General features: G+C 40.4%; 1 protein-coding gene across 1 annotated transcript in view; it reads left to right on the plus strand.

The window, feature by feature from the left end:
* ppp6r3 (protein phosphatase 6, regulatory subunit 3) overlaps nucleotides 1–18,804 on the plus strand; it is a 133,607-nt gene that overhangs the window by 42,100 nt on the left and 72,703 nt on the right. The window contains exons 7-9 of the mRNA XM_043706412.1: nucleotides 2,761–2,873; nucleotides 12,945–13,058; nucleotides 15,247–15,376. Of these exons, the coding sequence (XP_043562347.1) occupies nucleotides 2,761–2,873; nucleotides 12,945–13,058; nucleotides 15,247–15,376 (357 nt within the window). The remainder of the gene's footprint in view (nucleotides 1–2,760; nucleotides 2,874–12,944; nucleotides 13,059–15,246; nucleotides 15,377–18,804) is intronic.

Here is an 18,804-nt window from a genome sequence, read left to right on the forward strand (position 1 = left end):
GCTGTTACAATTACAACATTTAAAAGGCATCTGGATGGGTATAGGAAGGGTTTAGAGTGATATGGGCCAAATGCTGGCAAATGGGACAAAATTAATTAAGGATAGTTTGTCAGCATGGAAGGGTCTGTTTTCGTGCTGTACAGCTCTATGATTGTACTGTTCAGTTTAATCTCGTTTAGGACTACTGATTTATTATTATAAAAGACATCTGTTCAGTTTATGATTCTGTACATCTTACATCCCTGCTGGCTCTTTTTTATTTAATAAAAAGCTTCAAGCAGAATATAATAGTTAGAAAAGTTGAATGACCGAGTTTTAAGTTATTGCTCAACTGATTTTTGATCTACCTTGGAGATTCCCACTAGCCATGAATTAGCATTGTAGCTGTTTTTTTCTCCACTGAATGTTAATCCTGATGGCACAGCTGGCTGTTGCAATTGGAGGGTGCACAGTATGTTGCAGGATTGCTTAATTTAATCTGACTGGCATGAAAAATTTATACAGATTTCTTTTGTACTGGATTACAATCACTTCCCAGTGTATTGGTGCTGAGATTGGGTGGTTTCATCCTATGAAGTGTATGTCTTTAAAGCATTTGGAAGTAGAAGTGATAAATCACCAAACTGATGGACTACTGAGATAACTTTAAAAATTGAGAATGCCAATCATTCTGCGTTGCCAACAAAAATTTTTCCAAACAACAAATTAGTTTGGAAGCATGCCAATGAACTGATTGCCAAATTTTTGTCAGATTGCAAGGTACTACTTTATTGGTTCATCCTCCATATACAAATAGGATATTGCTCCCCTTGAATTGAGGCAGGGTAGCTGGATTCATGTTCTGTCCAGGCAGGCAATCTTCTGTTGTGAATAATAAGGCTGTTTGTCAGCCTGATAGGATATTTCTGTCTCACATACAAGAAAATCTTTTGGATCTCAAAATTTGGTTCTCAGTTTTGCAGTTTAGAGAGATCATTTTGCAAATTCTTGAATCATTTCTTACTAATGTGATGTTGAGCTGAGACTTGATCTCATTGAAGTGACTTCGACAATATGTTTGCAGTGCATGTATTACATAAGAATGACAATATATTTTTTAATTCAAAAATGTGTGGAGCCTAATGGATCCTGCCAAATGGTTAGTTTTTTTAAAAAATTGCCTTTTTCTGTAATGCTTTGTAGTTGAATATCGGTTTGATATTGTTGCCCTTCAGGGAGATAGCAAGAGTAATTCAGCAGGTCCTTCTTCTGATACATTGGGATTGTTGATCCGTGGAGGCCAATCTTATTTACAGCCAACCTGAGATCCATAATTTTGAGAAGCTTATTAACAGATGATCTAGGATATCTTCTCTTCCAGCCAAGATGACTGCATTTGTTGCACTCTATTCCTATAATGCTGTAATTCAGGAAGAGATTTTGATTGAAAAATAATGCCGCTGTATTCTGGTACAACAGAAAAGACAAAAACCAAACATTACCACAAACAAGTTTGGCAATTCCAAATGCAAGATACCCCTGAAAGCATCATCAGCATTTTGTACAAAATATTTTAAAATGGAAGTGGGGCATCAATGTTCATTTTATTATACACCCAGTTTCTTTACATGTCCAATGCAAGTGAATGTCTTCTATTACTGTCCTGTTCAGTACCACTGTCGTAGGTTCGTGGGTTTGACATACTTTAGTAGTGATCATGGCATAAGTATATTGCAGCTATAATACTCTGATCACTGCTTCCCTTGTAGGATTGAAGCCCATCTGGATGCAAGTAAATTTTGTAACACTTGCCATTTATACAGATTTAGCTTTCAGTACAGTGAAGAACCTCTGCTTTCTTCAAAGTAAACATCATTGTTATGAAAATAGTGATCACATGATCATAATCAATCATATTAGTCAACTGTCTTTCAACCTGATGCCATATGGATAATTATGCAATCCAGTGTCTGGATTGAATTTGGTAATGAACAAAATCCGTGGCAGATCATTTTGATATTTTTGTTTTTGATGGAGGGAATTACTTGGAAATAAGTTCCGTTGCCACCTTTCAGAACAAAACTCTGATTTCTCTCAGGAGTTCTGAGATATCATGTTAGTGGCTGTCAATCTACTGGCAGAAAAGATTTCTGTACATGTTTCTCCTCCCCCTCCAGATTATTCTCAATACTTATTTGACTGAAGAAGACATAGTCCTCGGGTATCGACCAGCTTATAAGTATCCTGACTATTTGACCAATCAAATCTAACAAAGCAACCAGAAGTCTCAGAGCTGCTTGAAAGGGTTGTCTTAAAGGAACTAGGAGTACAACGGTTATGAGTTGTAAGTTGTTTCTCTGAGGGCTGATGGCAATAGGATATTTGTATGTGGAGTTAGAACTTCTTTTTGAAGAGGGAGATCACACTGAAGGCAACTAATCTATCATTCATTTATTCAAAATTTGGTATAGTTATATTATGTATCTTAATTTTTCTAAAAGGAAGTGGCAACTGTAATCCATTAATAAATCATCAGAATTAATAATCAGAAAATGCTGAAAATACTCAGGTCAGGCAGCATTTATGGATAGATAGAGAGTTAAAGTTTCAGGTCAATGATCTTTCTTCTGAATGAGTTACTTATAATTTGTTTTGATGATATCCTATTAAAACCATTCGCTAAGTGAAAATGTGATTGGTTAGCTTTATTCTTAATTCATCTGAATGTTTGATGTGATCTGAGATAAGTGACGTTAAGTATCTATACTTATTTTTTTTTAGCGACACTCAAATGCATCACAATCATTATGTGAAATCATCCGCCTCAGCAAAGACCAGATGATTCAAATGCAGAGCTCTCCAGAGCCAGATCCACTTTTATCAACGTTAGAGAAGTATGTACTTTAATACAAATTGTTTAAAAGTCAATTATTAAAGAAGCTTTCTTAATTGATTATTAGTGTTCTTAATGATGAAAACAAATGTGAAAAAAAATTGATTTCACACTGTACATATCATTTCAAAAGGAACATTTCGAACATAAGAGCAGTACCTTTATTATAGGATCCTTCATGTATGCTTCGGAGTAAGCATCATTGCTGTTACTAAAAGAAAACTTCGCCACAACATACCTTCAGAAAATAAAGTGTGCATAGTGTCCTGTCCATGCCATGCATGTTTATCTTCTCACTACTCTATTTTGGTTTTTTAATCTATTTTCCCCCCTTAAGATTTCAGTGTTTGTATGGCATTAGGCTGGTATGGGGTTACTTTTGATCTGAGTACTTCTATATATTTCAGTGGAAATGACACTTCAAACAGGCCAGAGGCTAAAATAACTAGTGGCTATTTTGTTTCTGGACTAGGTGCTACTTGCCTTCAAATTTGTGCTAAGTATAAAGTATATGGAACTCTTGAGTATGCATTCCTGGAGGGAAGCAGGAGTTGTGAAGTGTTTTAGTTTTTTTTCAGAAGGGAAATCTATTTTTGCTTAGGAATATATTAGATACATAGTGCAGAAACAGACTATTTTGCCCAACCAGTATCTGCTTTAGCCTACTCCCATTCCCTATTCTGTTTACCATTGTAACCCTCTCTTCCATTCTCCCTTGTAGGCTTGTTTAGTTACCCCTTAAATGCATCTATAAAATTTACTCAGGGAATTCTCACCATTTTTGTTTTGGTAAAGTTTTTTTCCTGAATTTCCTGTTGAATTTATTGCTAGCTTATATGGTTATCTTCTTCTGTCTGTATCCACTCCAGCAAAATCGTATCAGAATACTAAAGACCTGCATCTATAAGATCATCCCGAAGGAATATAGTTTAAAGGGAATGGAGAAGGAGGAAGTATTATGAATAGAAAGAAGTCTATTCCATACAACTTGTGCCTTTGTTTTGTTTTCTAACTGCCAAAGTCCTTTGACTTGACAATCAAGGCCTTTTGTACTGTTACATGACAATTGCCTCTGCTTTGATCTGTAAAACTTCAGTTTCTGGCACTTTAGTCCCCATTTCATCCCATTTTCAAATGCCCTTTTTTTTTTTTTGCAACTCCATTCTTGAATTTTTCTACAAAGGTTTCAGCGTTATACCACTAAAATAATTCTAAACAAATGTGCAAATTATCATTCCCTGTGACTGTGACCTTGATATATAGAATCCATCTTCATGTTCCTCAGCTTCTTTGCAATTGCTGATATGCTCACCCATCAACCCCTCTCCTTGTCATCCAGCTGCGGGGACTGCCTTGGCCTGTGTATGGGCATGCGATGGGGTTTGGTTTTATCGTTAGACTGTTAATTCAGAAACACAGCTAATATTCTGGGGATTCAAGTTGAAATCCGGCCATGTCAGATCGTGGAATTTAAATTCAATGAAAGTTATCCAGTGTTAAGAATTTATGGGTGACCATGAAACTGTAGTTTGTTGGAAAATGCATCTGACTTAGTAGAGTCAGAGATGTACAGCATGGAAACAGACCCTTCGGTCCAACTCATCCATACTGACCAGGTATCCTGACCTAATCTAATCCCATTTGCCAGCACTTAGCCCATATCCCTGTAAACTTTCCTATTCATATACCCATCCTGATGCCTTTTAAATGCTGTAATTGTACCAGCCGCCACCATTTCCTCTGGCAGCTCATTTCAAACACACACCACCTCTGTGTGAAAATGTTGCCTCTTAGGTTCCTTTTAAATTTTTCCCCTCTCACCCTAAACCTCTAGTTCTGGACTTACCCACCTCAGGGAACAGACGCTGTCTATTTACCCTCTCCATGCCTCTCATGATTTTATAAATGTCTATAAGGTCACCCCTCAGCCTCTGATGCTCTAGGGAAAACAGCCCCAGCCTATTCAACCTTTCCTTGTATTTCAAATCCCTCAACTCTGGCAACATCCTTTTAAGTCGTTTCTGAACCCTTTCAAGTTTCACAGCATCCTTCGGGGAAGGAAATCTGCCTTCCTTACCTGGTCTTGCCTATATGTGACTCCAGACCCACAGCAATGTGGTTGACTCTTAACTGCCATTTGAATCGGGAAAGCAAGCCCCTCGGTTGTACCAATTGCTACGAAGTCTCAACCAAAAAAATGAAACCACACAGACCATCTGACATTGACCTACGCACCAGAAGATACAATGGCAGAAGCAGCCTTGTCAACCCTGCAACCTTGAATCAAATATAGACAAAAGAACTGACCTCCAGGGGTGAAGTGAGAGTGACAGCCCTTGACCTCAAGGCTGCTTTCAACAGTGTGTGGCATGAAGGAGCTCAAGCAAACCTGGAATCAATAGGAGTCAGGGAGCAAAATTGCACAAGGAAGATGGTTTTAGTTGTTGGAGGTCAGTCATCTCAGTCCGAGGGCATCTCTGCAGGAGTTCCTCAGGATAGTGTCCTGGGCTCAACCAACTTCAGCTGCTTCATCAGTGATCTTCCCTCCATAATGGGGATGTCCACTGATGATTCTAGAATGTTCAGCACCATTCGCGATTCCTCTGATACTGAAGCGGTATATGTTCAATTCCAACAAGATCTGGACAGTATCCAAGCTTGGGTTGACAAGTGCCAAGTAATATTTCTGCCATACAAATCCTAGGCAATGACCATCTCCAACAAAAGACAATCTACCCACTCCCTCTGATTTCCATCACTGAATCCTCCACTATCCACATATTGGGGATTGCCATTGACCAGAAACTCAACTGGACATAAACACGACTACAAGAGCAGGTCAAGAGGTGAGAGATAATGAGGCAAATAGCTCACCTCCTGAAGTCCCAAAGCCTGTCCTCCATTGATGAGGCACAGTCTGGATTGTGATGGATTACTCCCCACTTGTTTGGATGGCTGCAGCTCCAAAAACTCCAGAAGCTCTACACCATCCAGGACAAAGCAGCCCACTTGATTGGCACTGCATCCATACTCTCCACCACTGGTACTCACGAGCAACATTGTATACTATCGACAAGATGCACTGCAGAAATTCTCCAAAGATCCTGAAATAGTACCTTTCAATCCCATGACCACTTCCATTTAAAAGGACAGCAGATACTTGGGGACGCTATAGTTTGCAAGTTCCCCTCAAAGCTACACACAATCCTGACTTGGAAATATATTGCCATTCCTTCACTCTTGCTGAGACAAAATCCCAGAAGTGTCTCCCAAAGGGCATTGTGGATCAGCTGACAGCATGTGGAGCACAATGCTTCAACAAGGCAGCTCACCACCAGCTTCTTAAAGGCAACTAGGGATGGGCAGTAAATGCTGGCCAGCCAGCGACACCCACATTCCAGAGTGAACAAAAAAATCAAATGTAGCATCTTCTTGCCCTTGTAACATAACATTGAGTTTCTCAAAGGACTATTCCTTACCCTCTCTCCACTGCACAAATATTGGCCCTCAGTGACATTGTCTGAAGAAGGCAATGTGTTTTTGAATGACATCTGCTCTCACTTTTCAACACCTTTCCTGATTTCTTCACTACCTCTATTTCTGGACTGCTTGCTGCCATTCTGTCTCAGACAAAATTGGAATGGTGCTGAACATTGTGCAATCATCAGTGGACGTCCCCACTTCTCACCGTATGGTGGAGGAAAGGTCATTGAAGCAACTGAAGATGGTTGGACCAAGAACACTACCCTGAGCAACACCTGCAGAGAACTTCTGGTGCCAGGATGACTGACCTTTAACAACCACAACCATCATAGTTTCTACCTGGTATGATTCCAAGCAGTGAAGGGCTGTTTCTTTACTCCCTTTTGACTCTAGTTTTGTTAGGGCTCCTTGATGTCACACCCAAGGAAGCATTCAGCCTTGATGTCAAGTGCAGTTGTTCTCTCCTCACCTCTGAAATTCAACTGTTTTGTCCATGTTTGAACTAAAGCTGTATTGAGCTCAGTAGTTGTGTGGCCCTGGTAGAATCCAGACAGAGCATAATGAGTAGGTTATTGCTAAGCAAGTGCTGCTTGAGAGCACTGTTGATGACATCTTTCATCGCTTTCCTGATTATCAAGAGTAGACTAATTGGACCAAGACAGTCCAGCTTTTTGAATGCGAGACACACTTGACCAATCTTCCACATTGTCAGATGGATGCCAATGTTGTAGCTGTATTCTTTCACTTTGTTAGAATGAGGACTGGAATGTTATCTCTGGATCTAATGTGATCTGGAAAGAAGGATGATGAATGTATTTTAAAAATTTATTTCTGAGATGTGTTTTTGGCTAGGCCACCATTTATTGCCCATCTCTAATTACCTTGTTGAAGGTAATGGTGAGCTATTTTCTTGAACCGCAGCAACTCTTGGCAGATGTGGGAGTTTAAGGAGAGTTTACGGGTTACTGCGGATTATATCTGCAATAAATGCTGTTGGTTACAAATTCTATCAGATCGAATGGATCGGTTAGAGAGACAGAGGCAATGAAGAATTTGCAACAGCAATGGTATGTGATGGGTGGCAGTTATAGGAAGAGGGGAAAGTCTCAGGTACAGTCATAGATGGGTTAATCCAGGAAAGGTAAGAGAGATAGGCAGGTAGTGCAGGAGTCTTCTGTGGCTATCCCCATTTCAAATGAGTATGCTGTTTTGGAAAATGTAGAGGGTGATGGATTCTAGGGGAATGTAGCGCGAACAACCAAATTTCTAGTGTTGACACTGGCTCTAATGCAACAAAGGGTACATCAGGTTCCAAGAGATCAGTTGTGTTAGGGGACTTCCTACTCCGAGGTATGGACAGACATTTCTGTAGTCAGCAGCGAAAAATCAGAATGGTGTGTTGCTTCCCTGGTGCCAGGATCAAGGATGTCTGAGAGGGTGCAGAATGTTCTCAAGGGGGAGAGGGGCCAGCAAGAGGACACTGTCCACATTGGAGCCAGCGAAATAGGAAGGGAAAAGGTTGAGATTCTGAAGGGAAATTACAGAGTTAGGCAGGAATTTAAAAAGGAGGTCCTCAAGAGTAGTAATATCTGTATTACTCCCAGTGCTGCAAGCTAGTGAGGGTAGGAATAGGAGGATAGAGCAGATGAATGCATGGCTGAGGAGCTGGTGTATGGGAGAAGGATTCACTTTTTTGGATCATTGGAATCTGTTTTGGGGTAGAAGTGACCTGTACAAGAAGGACAGATTGCACCTAAATTGGAAGGGGATTAATCTACTGGCAGGGAGATATGCTAAAGTGGCTCAGGAGGATTTAAACTAGTATGGTGGGAGAGTGGGACCCAGGGAGATATGAGGAAAGATTTCAATCTGAGACTGGTACAGTTGAGAACAGAGGTGACTCAAACAGTCAGGGCAGGCAGGGACAAGGTAGGACTAATAAATTAACTGCATTTATTTCAATGCAAGGGACCTAACAGGGAAGGCAGATGAATTCAGGGCATGATTAGGAACATGGATTGGGTTATCATAGCAGTTATAGAAACATGGCTCAGGGATGGGCAGGACTGGCAGCTTAATGTTCTAGGATACAAATGCTACAGGAAGGTCAGAAAGGGAGGTAGGAGTGGAGGGAGAGTGGCGTTTTTGATAAGGGATAGCATTACAGCTGTGCTGAGGGAGGATATTCCCAGAAATACATCCAGGGAAGTTATTTGGGTGGAACTGAGAAATAAGAAAGGGATGATCACCTTATTGGGATTGTATTATAGACCCCCTAATAGTCAGAGGAAAATTGAGAAGCAAACTTGTAAGGAGACCTCAGCTATCTGTAAGAATAATAGGGTGGTTATGGTAGGGGATTTTAACTCTGCAAACATAGACTGGGACTCCGTAGTGTAAGGGTTTAGATGGAGAGGAATTTAAGCGTGTTCAAGAAAATTTTCTTTCAGTATGTGGATGTACCTACTAGAGAAGGTGCAAGACTTGACCTACTCACTGGAAATAAGGCAGGGCAGGTGTCTGAGGTGTCAATGGAGGAGCACTCTGGAGCCAGCAACCATAATTCTATTAGATTTAAAATAGTGATAGAAAAGGATATACGAGATCTAAAAGTTGAAGTTCTAAATTGGAGAAAGGCCAATTTTGACTATTAGGCAAGAACCTTCAAAAGCTGATTGGGCTCAGATGTTAGCAGGTGAAAGGGCAGATGGAAAATGGGATGCCTTCAGAAATGAGATAACGAGAATCCAGAGAACATATATTCCTGTTAGGGCGAAAGGGAAGGCTGGTAGGTATAGAGAAGCTGGATGACGAAAGTAATTGAGGGTTTGTTTAAGAAAAAGAAGGAAGCATATGTCGGGTATAGGCAGGATAGATCGAGTAAATCCTTAGAGTATAAAGGCAGTGGGAGTATATTTAAGAGGGCAAAAAGGGGACATGAGATCGCTTTGGCAAATAGAATTAAGGAGAATCTAAAGGATTTTTACAAATATATTAAGGACAAAAGGGTAACTAGGGAGAGAATAGGGCCCTTCAAAGATCAGCAAGGCGGCCTTTGTGTGGAGCCAAAGGAGATACTAAACGAGTATTTTACATCAGTATTTACTGTGGAAAAGGACATGGAAGATATAGAATGTAGGGAAATAGATGGTGACATTTTGAAAAATGTCCATATTACAGAGGAGGGAGTGCTGGATGTCATGAAACACATAAAGGTGGATAAATCCCCAGGACCTGATCAGGTGTACCTAGAACTCTGTGGGAAGCTAGGGAAATGATTGCTGGGCCTCTTGCTGAGATATTTGTATTATCGATAGTCACAGGTGAGGTTCCGGAGGACTGGAAGTTCGCTAACATGGTGCCACTGTTTAAGAAGGGTGGTAAGGACAAGCCAGGGAACTATAGACCAGTGAACCTGACGTCAGTTGGTGGGCAAGTTGTTGGAGGGAATCCTGAGGGACAGGATGTACATGTATTTGGAAAGGCAAGGACTGATTAGGGATAGTCAACATGGCTCTGTGCATGGGCAATCATGTCTCACAAACTTGATTGAGTTTTTCAAAGAAGTAACAAAGAGGGTTGATGAGGGCAGAGCGGTAGATGTGATCTATATGGACTTCAGTAAGGCGTTGCAACAAAGTTCCCCATGGGAGACTGGTGAGCAAGGTTAGATCTCACAGAATACAGGGAGAACTAGCCATTTGGATACAGAACTGGCTGAAAGGTAGAAGACAGAGGGTGGTGGTGGAGGTGGAGGGTTGTTTTTCGGCCCGGACGCCTGTGACCAGTGGAGTGCCACAAGGATCGGTGCTGGGTCGTCACTTATATAAATGATTTGGATGCGAGCATAAGAGGTACAGTTAGTAAGTTTGCAGATGGCACTAAAATTGGAGGTGTCATGGACAGCGAAGAAGGTTACCTCTGATTGCAACAGGATCTTGATCAGATAGGCCAATGGGCTGAGAAGTGGCAGATGGAGATTAATTCCGATAAATGTGTAGTGCTGCATTTTGGGAAAACAAATCTTAGCAGGACTTATACACTTAATGGTAAGGTCCTAGGGAGTGTTGCTGAACAAAAAGACCTTGGAGTGCAGCTTCATAGTCCTTGAAAGTTGAGTCGCAGGTAGATAGGATAGTGAAGAAGGCATTTGGTATGCTTTTTTTTATTGGTCAGAGTATTGAGTACAGGAGGTGGAAGGTCATGTTGCTGTACATGACATTGGTTAGGTCAGTGTTGGCATATTGCGTGCAATTCTGGTCTCCTTCCTATTGGAAAGATGTTGTGAAACTTGAAAGGGTTCAGAAAAGATTTATAAGGATGTTGCCAGGGTTGGAGGATTTGAGCTATAGGGAGAGGCTTAACAGGCTGGGACTGTTTTCCCTGGAGCATCAGAGGCTAAGGGGTGACCTTATAGAGGTTTACAAAATTATGAGGGGCATGGATAGGGTAAGTAGGCAAAGTCTTTTCCCTGGGGTTCGGGCGTCCATAGCTAGGGAGCATGGGTTTAAGGTGAGAGGGGAAAGATATAAAAGAGACCTTAGGGGCAACTATTTCATGCAGAGGGTGGTAGGTGTATGGAATGGGCTGCCAGAGGAGGTGGTGGAGGCTGGTACAATTGCAACATTTAAAAGGCATTTGGATGGGTATATGAATAGGAAGGGTTTGGAGGAATATGGGCCTAGTGCTGTCAGGTGGGACTAGATTGAGTTGGTATAGCTGGTCGGCATGGACGGGTTGGACCGAAAGGTCTGTTTCTATGCTGTACATCCCTATGACTCTGTGTCAGGGTGCCCACAGTGCGAGGAGTTCCAGGATTTTGACCCAACTCGAAGTTAGAATAATATGTGGCTTTCATGCCCATGCATCTGCAGCCTTTATTGTTCTAAGTGGTACGGGTCACAGGTTTGAAGATGTTATTGGAGGAACCTTGCTACATTACTGCAATCAATCTTGTAGATGGTACATTCTACTGCCACTGTGCCTCAATGATGAGGGAAGTGAATGTAGTGGATGGGATACTAATCACATGGGTTGCTTTGTTCTGCACGGCAACAAACCTCTTGAGTGGGATGAATCCAGGTCAAAGAAGAATATTCCGTTACACTCCTGATGTGTCTTGTCAGTGGTGAACAGATGTTGAGAGTGATAGGCAGTGAATGACTTGCTGTAAAATTCCTAGTGTCTGAGGTATTGTTGTAGCCACAGTATTTGGCCAGACCAGTTCAGTTTCTGATAAGTGATAAATTCTCCGGATGTCATGATGAGGTTGTTCAGATTGTTGGTGAGGCCACTTTTGGAGTAGTGTCTACAGTTCCAGTTGCCCTACTATAGGAAGAGATGTTATTAAATTGGAGAGGGTTCAGAAAAGACATAACAGGATGTTGACAGGACTGGAAGGTTTGAGTTATAAGGAGAGGCTGGATAGACTGGGATTGTTTTTTCACTGGAGTGTAGGAGATTGAGAGGTGACTTTACAGAGGTTTATAAAATCATGAGGGGCATAGATAAGGTGATTAGGAAAGGTGTTTTCCCTCGGGTGGGTGAGTTTAAAACTAGGGGATATATTTTTAAGGTGAGAGGAGAAAGAATTATCAGGGCACTCTTTTTCACGCAGAGGCGGTTCCTGTGTGGAATGAACTATTCTCGGAAGTGGTAGATGCAGTACTGTAACAATATTTAAAAGATGTTTGGATAAGCATATGAATAGGAAAGGTTTGGAGGGATTTGGGTCATATTCAGGCAAGTGGGACAAGTTTTTAGTTTGGGCATGGACAGGTTGGATGGATCTGTTTTCAGTGCTGTATGACTCTGATTCTGTCCTGAATGGACCGCAGTTCTTCAAAGGACTGGAACCATTATAAGCTTTATACTTTTGTCCCTATCTTCACTCCTCCCCTTGGCCACTAACCAGTTGAACCTAACTGGTTGTAGCCTTCAGTGTTCTGTTTGACCCTAAATAAGTGAAATGTGGTGGGAAATAAGGGAGAAGAGGAAAATAGAATGATAAGAAACATTGGTTTGGAGGGTAATGTCAAAAAGAGAAGACTTCTACTACTCCCATATGTCAGTGTTTATATTTTCACTTGCAAATATATGGACTTTGTTTACAACACCAGCAGACGTTTTGAAATTAGATTCCCCTACAACCTGAATATTTTGACGATATTGTAAAAATGAACTTGTACACTGTTGTTAAATTTGTATTGATTAATGTAAATCACAGAAGCAAAAACCCTGAAAGATCCAATGCATCAATAAAGATGCAGGAATGTATATATGAATTGTATTGTACTCAAACTAATTGTTGTGCTAACTCATTGTTAGAGTATTGGTTTGACATAGATGATTTCATGAAATCTTCATGTCCTTGTATGTCTGGAAAGACAGATGTGAACAAATGGGCTTTTCTGACAATTCTGGTGTCTTAGTCATTCCTGATTCCAGCTTTGCAGCATCACAGCTTTTGCTGCCATTCCAATCCTTTCCCATAATAAGGCTATATTCCCACTCATTGCTTTGTTTCTACTGTTATAATTGATTAAAGCAAAAACCTGCTTAATCTTAAAATGTCCGTCCTTTCTTTCAGACAAGAAACCTTAGAACACTTACTTGCTAGTGTTCTGGATAGGGAAAAAACTGAATCATCAATTGTGAATTGCATTCAAATATTTTTGACCTTATTGGAGACTCGAAGACCAGCGTAAGTTGAAATTATTTCTGCAGTTAGTTTGGAGCTCTTGCATATTATTTCTTAAATTGTTTAATAATTGTACTTCAATTATGTTGTACAAGGGCTCAGTTCTCTGGATGAATGCAGTGTGATTCATGTGGGGTTAAATAACACGAAGCATGTATCTACAGTGGGTTAATGTATATAGTATAGGATTACCCACTAATGTGTGCGGATCAAGAGAAGATGCGAGGCCGTGGTGATTAAATCATTGAAGGCCAATAAACAGTGTGCCAAAGAATTGGAAGATCATTTAGAGTTTTCAGTATTGGGGATGATGGATTATTTATTAAAATAACAAAATACATATGCTTTACTTAGGCTGCACTTGGAGTGAGTTGTATTTGGTTTTGATCACCATATCAAATGAGGGATGTTGAGACTTTGGAAGAAGACAGTGAAAATAATAGCTGATTTGATGACCATTTGTTACAATAATAGGTAGGAAATCATGTTTTGAGGATATAAGTCTATAAATAAACTTAGGTTAAAAGAATGGGCAGATATTTGACACATGGAAAATAATGTGGGAAAAGTTGGCAAGAAGAATAGAAAAGCAGAATGGCTTTGAAATGAAGAGACGCTATGATTTTGCGGCACAGAGGGATCTGAGTATCAAGAATCATAATGTTAGCATTCAAATAAAGTAAGTAGTTAGGGTGGAAAATGGAATAGTCATAGAGTAATCTAGAATGAAAACAAGCCCTTCAGTCCAAATCGTATGCGCTGACCAGGCATCCCAATCTGACCTAGTCCCAATTGCTAACATTTGGTTCATATTCCTCTGAACCCTTCCTATTCGTATACCCATCCAGATGCCTTTTAAATTTTGTAATTGTACCTGTCTCCACCAATTCATCTGGCAGCTCATTCCATACACGCACAATCGTCTGCGTGGAGAAAGTTATCCCTCAAGCCCTTCTTAAATCTTTCCCCGCTCTTAAATCTATTCCCTCTAGTTTTGGACTCCTTGACCCGAGGGAAAGTACTTTGGCTATTCACCCTATCTATGTCTCTCATGACTTTATAAACTTCTATAAGGTCACCCCCATCTGATAAAAGTCCTGTTGTACTATGCGATAATCTTCATTGTCCACCACAGCACCAATTTTGGTGTCATCTGCAACCTTACTAACCATATGTCCTGTGTTCTCATCGTAATAATTTATATAATTAATGAAAAGCGGTGGACTCAGCACTGAGCCTTATGGCACACCAATAGTCACAGACCTCCTGTCCAAAAAAACAACTCTCAACTACCACAAGCTGTCTCCTATTGTCAAGCCAATTTTGCTAGTTACCCCTTGATCTGATGTGGTCTAACCTTTCCAGTCTACCATGCAGAATATTGTTGAAAGCTTTGTTGAAATCCATATGAATGTGGGCCCTATTTTGAAAAGAGCAGGACAGTATGCAATGATGAGCTCCAGCCTTGAATTCACTCCAAAAATCAAATTTCCAGGGAGGAGCATTCATAACACAGCCAAGCAAGTTGAATATTAACCTGCACTCCCCTTTGACTCATGCCAATGGAACATGATAAGAATGGGAGAGATACCTTATCCGCCATATGATGGAAACACAGTTAAGTCATCTCCATCAAGATCTATAGAGCCAGATGACAACATGCACATAAAATTGCATGTTTCTGCAGCAAATTGAACTGTAATGCATCACCACTTTGGAGTCTAAAAATGGTGAAATCTCACTACAACTGGACAGGGAATTGGCGGGTCTCCTTAGAAGGGATATACTTGCATTGGAAAAAATTGAGTAGGTTCACCAGGCGATTTCCTGGAATGCAGTGGTTGACTTGCTGCATCATAAAATTCGGTTAGTTTATTGAAGATTTTAGAATAATGAGAGGCAATCTTATTGAAACATGCAAGATTTTGATGAGATGAATGGGCTTGAGAGATATATATATTGCACGGTAAGAGCTTCGGTTGTGAATTGCTCTAATCTTCAAGGGCTTGCATTATTTGTTTTGGGGTTTGAGATATTTTTGCCCTTTTCATAAACTAACTGCAGGGATAAGGATGTAGCTGAATTAAAAGTTCACTGTCTATTTGGGGTGGCTTCAATACTTGTGTGATCACTCCCTTTCTCCTTTGTATAGTCTGTAACATTTAAAATTGATTTTCATTTGTTTTTCAAGTTTTGAAGGTCAGCTAGAGATTTGTCCAACTGGTATGAACCATGCAGCCTTTTCTGTGAGTAATAGCACATTACAAGCCATTAGACAAAGACTTAAAGACTTCCATCAGATACTACTTGAGCCTCCTAAGGTAAGATGGATTAATGGCTTTGAATACTTGGATATATGCTAATTTATTTTGGGTGTTTACTTTCCCTTTTCAAACAGGCCGTTTTGCTATCTCACTAAACCAGTTAAAGATTTTGTTCCTTGAAATGCAAGACTTTTAATTGTTAGGTTTTCATAGTAATTTGACATCCATCAGCCATTCTTTAATAGTATGTAGATTTGGGCCTGAATTCTTGCTCCTATGCCAGGACTGCAGAGTCTAGACAATTCCCTCCTGTATAAACCTCACTGGGAAGTTTTGATGGGGAGATGAATTTTATGGGCAAGATGACATCTTCCCAAAATAGTGTGAAATCTGCTGGATGTGGAAGACTAGCCTTGGTACTATGGCACTTTGTGAAAGCAATGTAAAAATGATAATTAAACCAAAAAAGCGCTCAGTCCTCTCACACTATCCATTTTCCATCAATGCCAAGTGATGACTTCTCGTGCTGTCTATCTCAACATATGCTTTTCTACTGCCCCCCCCTCGACCACTCACCTGCATGCCAATCTAACTCCTTTCCTAGTCCTTTGGGTCTTTATAGTCCTTGTGCCAACTTAGTGACAACCCTTTATCCCTTACACCTAGCATGCCAACTGATCCAGTGTTCAACTATGAGCAACCTTCCAGTCCAATGCTGAGATTGAATCAGTTCGAGTGTCTATGGATGAATTTGCCATGTCAAAGAAAATCACTCTTAGTACAAACTTAAATTTCATTGCATGTCATTTCCTTTAATCTCTGATAAAAACAATCTCTGAAGTTCATAGTTCCACCTGAGAGTTTCTAACCATTTGGAGCTGTCAGGCAAAATGTGAAAAGACTAGCATTCCAGTGTGGTAATGAAAGGTTGTTAAATTAGTGATATAGCACTGATCGTTTGATATAAACCTTAAAGGTTAATATTTAACAGACAGAAAGAAATAATACTTATTTTTACCAACTTGAGACACATATTTTTAAATATTGAGACTGGTTGTTATAAATGGCTTGACAGCTTTGCTGATAGTCCTAAAGGTAAAAGCAGTGACTGCTGATGCTGGAAACCAGATTCTGGATTATTGGTGCTGGAAGAGCACAGCAGTTCAGGCAGCATCCAAGGAGCAGTAAAATCGACGTCTCGGGCAAAAGGCCTTCATCAGGAAACTGTTGAGGGCTTTTGCCCGAAACGTCGATTTTACTGCTCCTCGGATGCTGCCTGAACTGCTGTGCTCTTCCAGCACCACTAATCCAGAATGATAGTCCTAAACAGCTGTTCACTTTTTGCATGCAATCATGTCTACTTTTAATTACCCCAATCGCATTCATGAAAGGTGTCTTGGAACTGCCTCCAAAAGGGTGTCTCAAGTCTTAAAAGAAAACTAATAGATTTAGTTCTTGTATCAGTTCTAAAATGCAAAACTTTGGACCTCCCATTTTTGAAAGTCTGGTCACCCTGACATCCTTCAGTTGCCCCAGTGAGCCACAAATCTGTAATTTAGAGTCCACCCCAATCTTCCTTCTAGCCTCCTCCCATCTCCTTCCCTAACCACACACAGAAAAAACTGGGAAAATGGTATGTTCTATGTTTAGGGGTGGGACTTCCAAATTCAAACCTGGTTAATCATTGTTGTCATTGATTATTGAGGCTCTTTATCTTTGTGAAAGTTCAAGCCTTGTCATAAGAGAGAATGGGTAACATATTTGTTATATTTAGCATGACTGTGGTTTAATTCTAAGAAATAAATAAATAGCCCTACTTTTGAGTTCACTTCACAAACCTGAAAGGCATAATCTTATTTTAAAAAGTAAAGCTTTATAAATTTAAGGTTGTCAACCATCCTTGCAGTGTGGTGCAGTAATGATCTCTAGGAAAGCTCCATTTCTGAATACACAGACCATTATTTGCAGATAGAAAGAACTTGTATGCTCCACCTGTTTCAATTCAACACAATAGGTAACTGCCATTCTTTTGATTCATATTTCAGGGAAATGCCTTGACCAAAGTCAACCTGCCTGGTTTAAATTTGTAGAGAATTTAATAACTGACATTTAGCTATCATTTAACTGTGCTTTTCCCATAGCAATACGTCTGTCAATCAGAGTTCATTTAATAACTGGTCACCACTTTTTTTTCTCATATAGTGTGAAAAGATTATTTTTCCTTTTTTTTTTAAACTGAGTTGAGCAGATGAGTGCAAAATCAAGAAGCTCTGACAAATGTCTGTTTATTTACCTACCTGACGAAGGAGCAGCACTCGGAAAGCTTGTACTTCCAAATAAACCAGTTGGACTATAACCTGGTGTTGTGATTTTTGAACTGTGTCCACTCTAGTGCAACACCGCCACCTCCACATTTTTATTTTCCAGCTGTGCTCAAGTTCTGTGCGTTCAAATGGCGATTAGATATAGGATCCTTGCGTCAAGGATAACTGGGGCTTTTTGTTAATGTTGGTACCAATCAGAATTACAGTACTATAAAATGCTTAACACAGAATTGAGGTAAAGATAAATGTCACCATAGTCCCAAAGGACCATAGGGCTCCACTCTCATTAGAGAGAGACAGCTAGTGGGGAAACCTGAGGGCCACCACGTCTGAGGTGATGTGGTGAAAGGGTTAAAATTGTGTCCCAATAATAACCAGAATGGAATGTGTTTTTTAGCCTTGCTCTGCTCTAACCGAAAATGGAAGGTGTCGCTTAGTCCCGTGTGAATCTTATTATACACCTTCCCGTGTGAATCTTCTTATCTGTATGTAACCAGAATGGAATGTGTTTTTTAGCCTTGCTCTGCTGTTCACATGAATGTTTATATCTGGAAAAGAATAAAAAGCTGGAAAAGTCTCCAGTTCGGTGAGCCTGCTCCGGGGTTACGTTTAACCGCCGAGCGTGGGTTGGTGGCAACCGCTCTACGAGAACTGACGGCTCCCAGTTCCGGTAACATGTAGAGTGAGTATAAGCCAGACCCGTTGGTTGTGGCGACGCTGCGGGGAATAAAATGCCCATATTCTAGCAGACTCGCCTCTTGGTCGTTTGTTCTGTGTCAGACTACTCTCCTACGAACCTGACCTTGAGAATTTTTTAAAACAGGTGAGGAGCAGGTTGAGAAGGCAGGACCTTCAAAGTAACCTTAACCAGTGCAGGAATTGAACCTGCGTTGTTGGTATCACTCTGCATTGCAAACCAGCCGTCCAACAAACTGAGCAAATGGGCAACTTATTTTGAAGTTACTATGAAGGGTTCTGCTTTTTCAACATCACATGAGGTGTACTGACTCTGGTGTTAAACTCACCATCTTTTTGTAATGAGGGAGCAGTCCTATGCTCCACTGGCTCTATGGTGACTACTACTATAGATGTAATGAATTGATGATAACAATCTCAGGATGATTTTGAGAAGGGTGAAAAATCTCAGAAGCAAGGAAATGT

The sequence above is a fragment of the Chiloscyllium plagiosum genome, chromosome 16, assembly GCF_004010195.1.
Source record: "Chiloscyllium plagiosum isolate BGI_BamShark_2017 chromosome 16, ASM401019v2, whole genome shotgun sequence".
NCBI lineage: Eukaryota > Metazoa > Chordata > Chondrichthyes > Orectolobiformes > Hemiscylliidae > Chiloscyllium > Chiloscyllium plagiosum.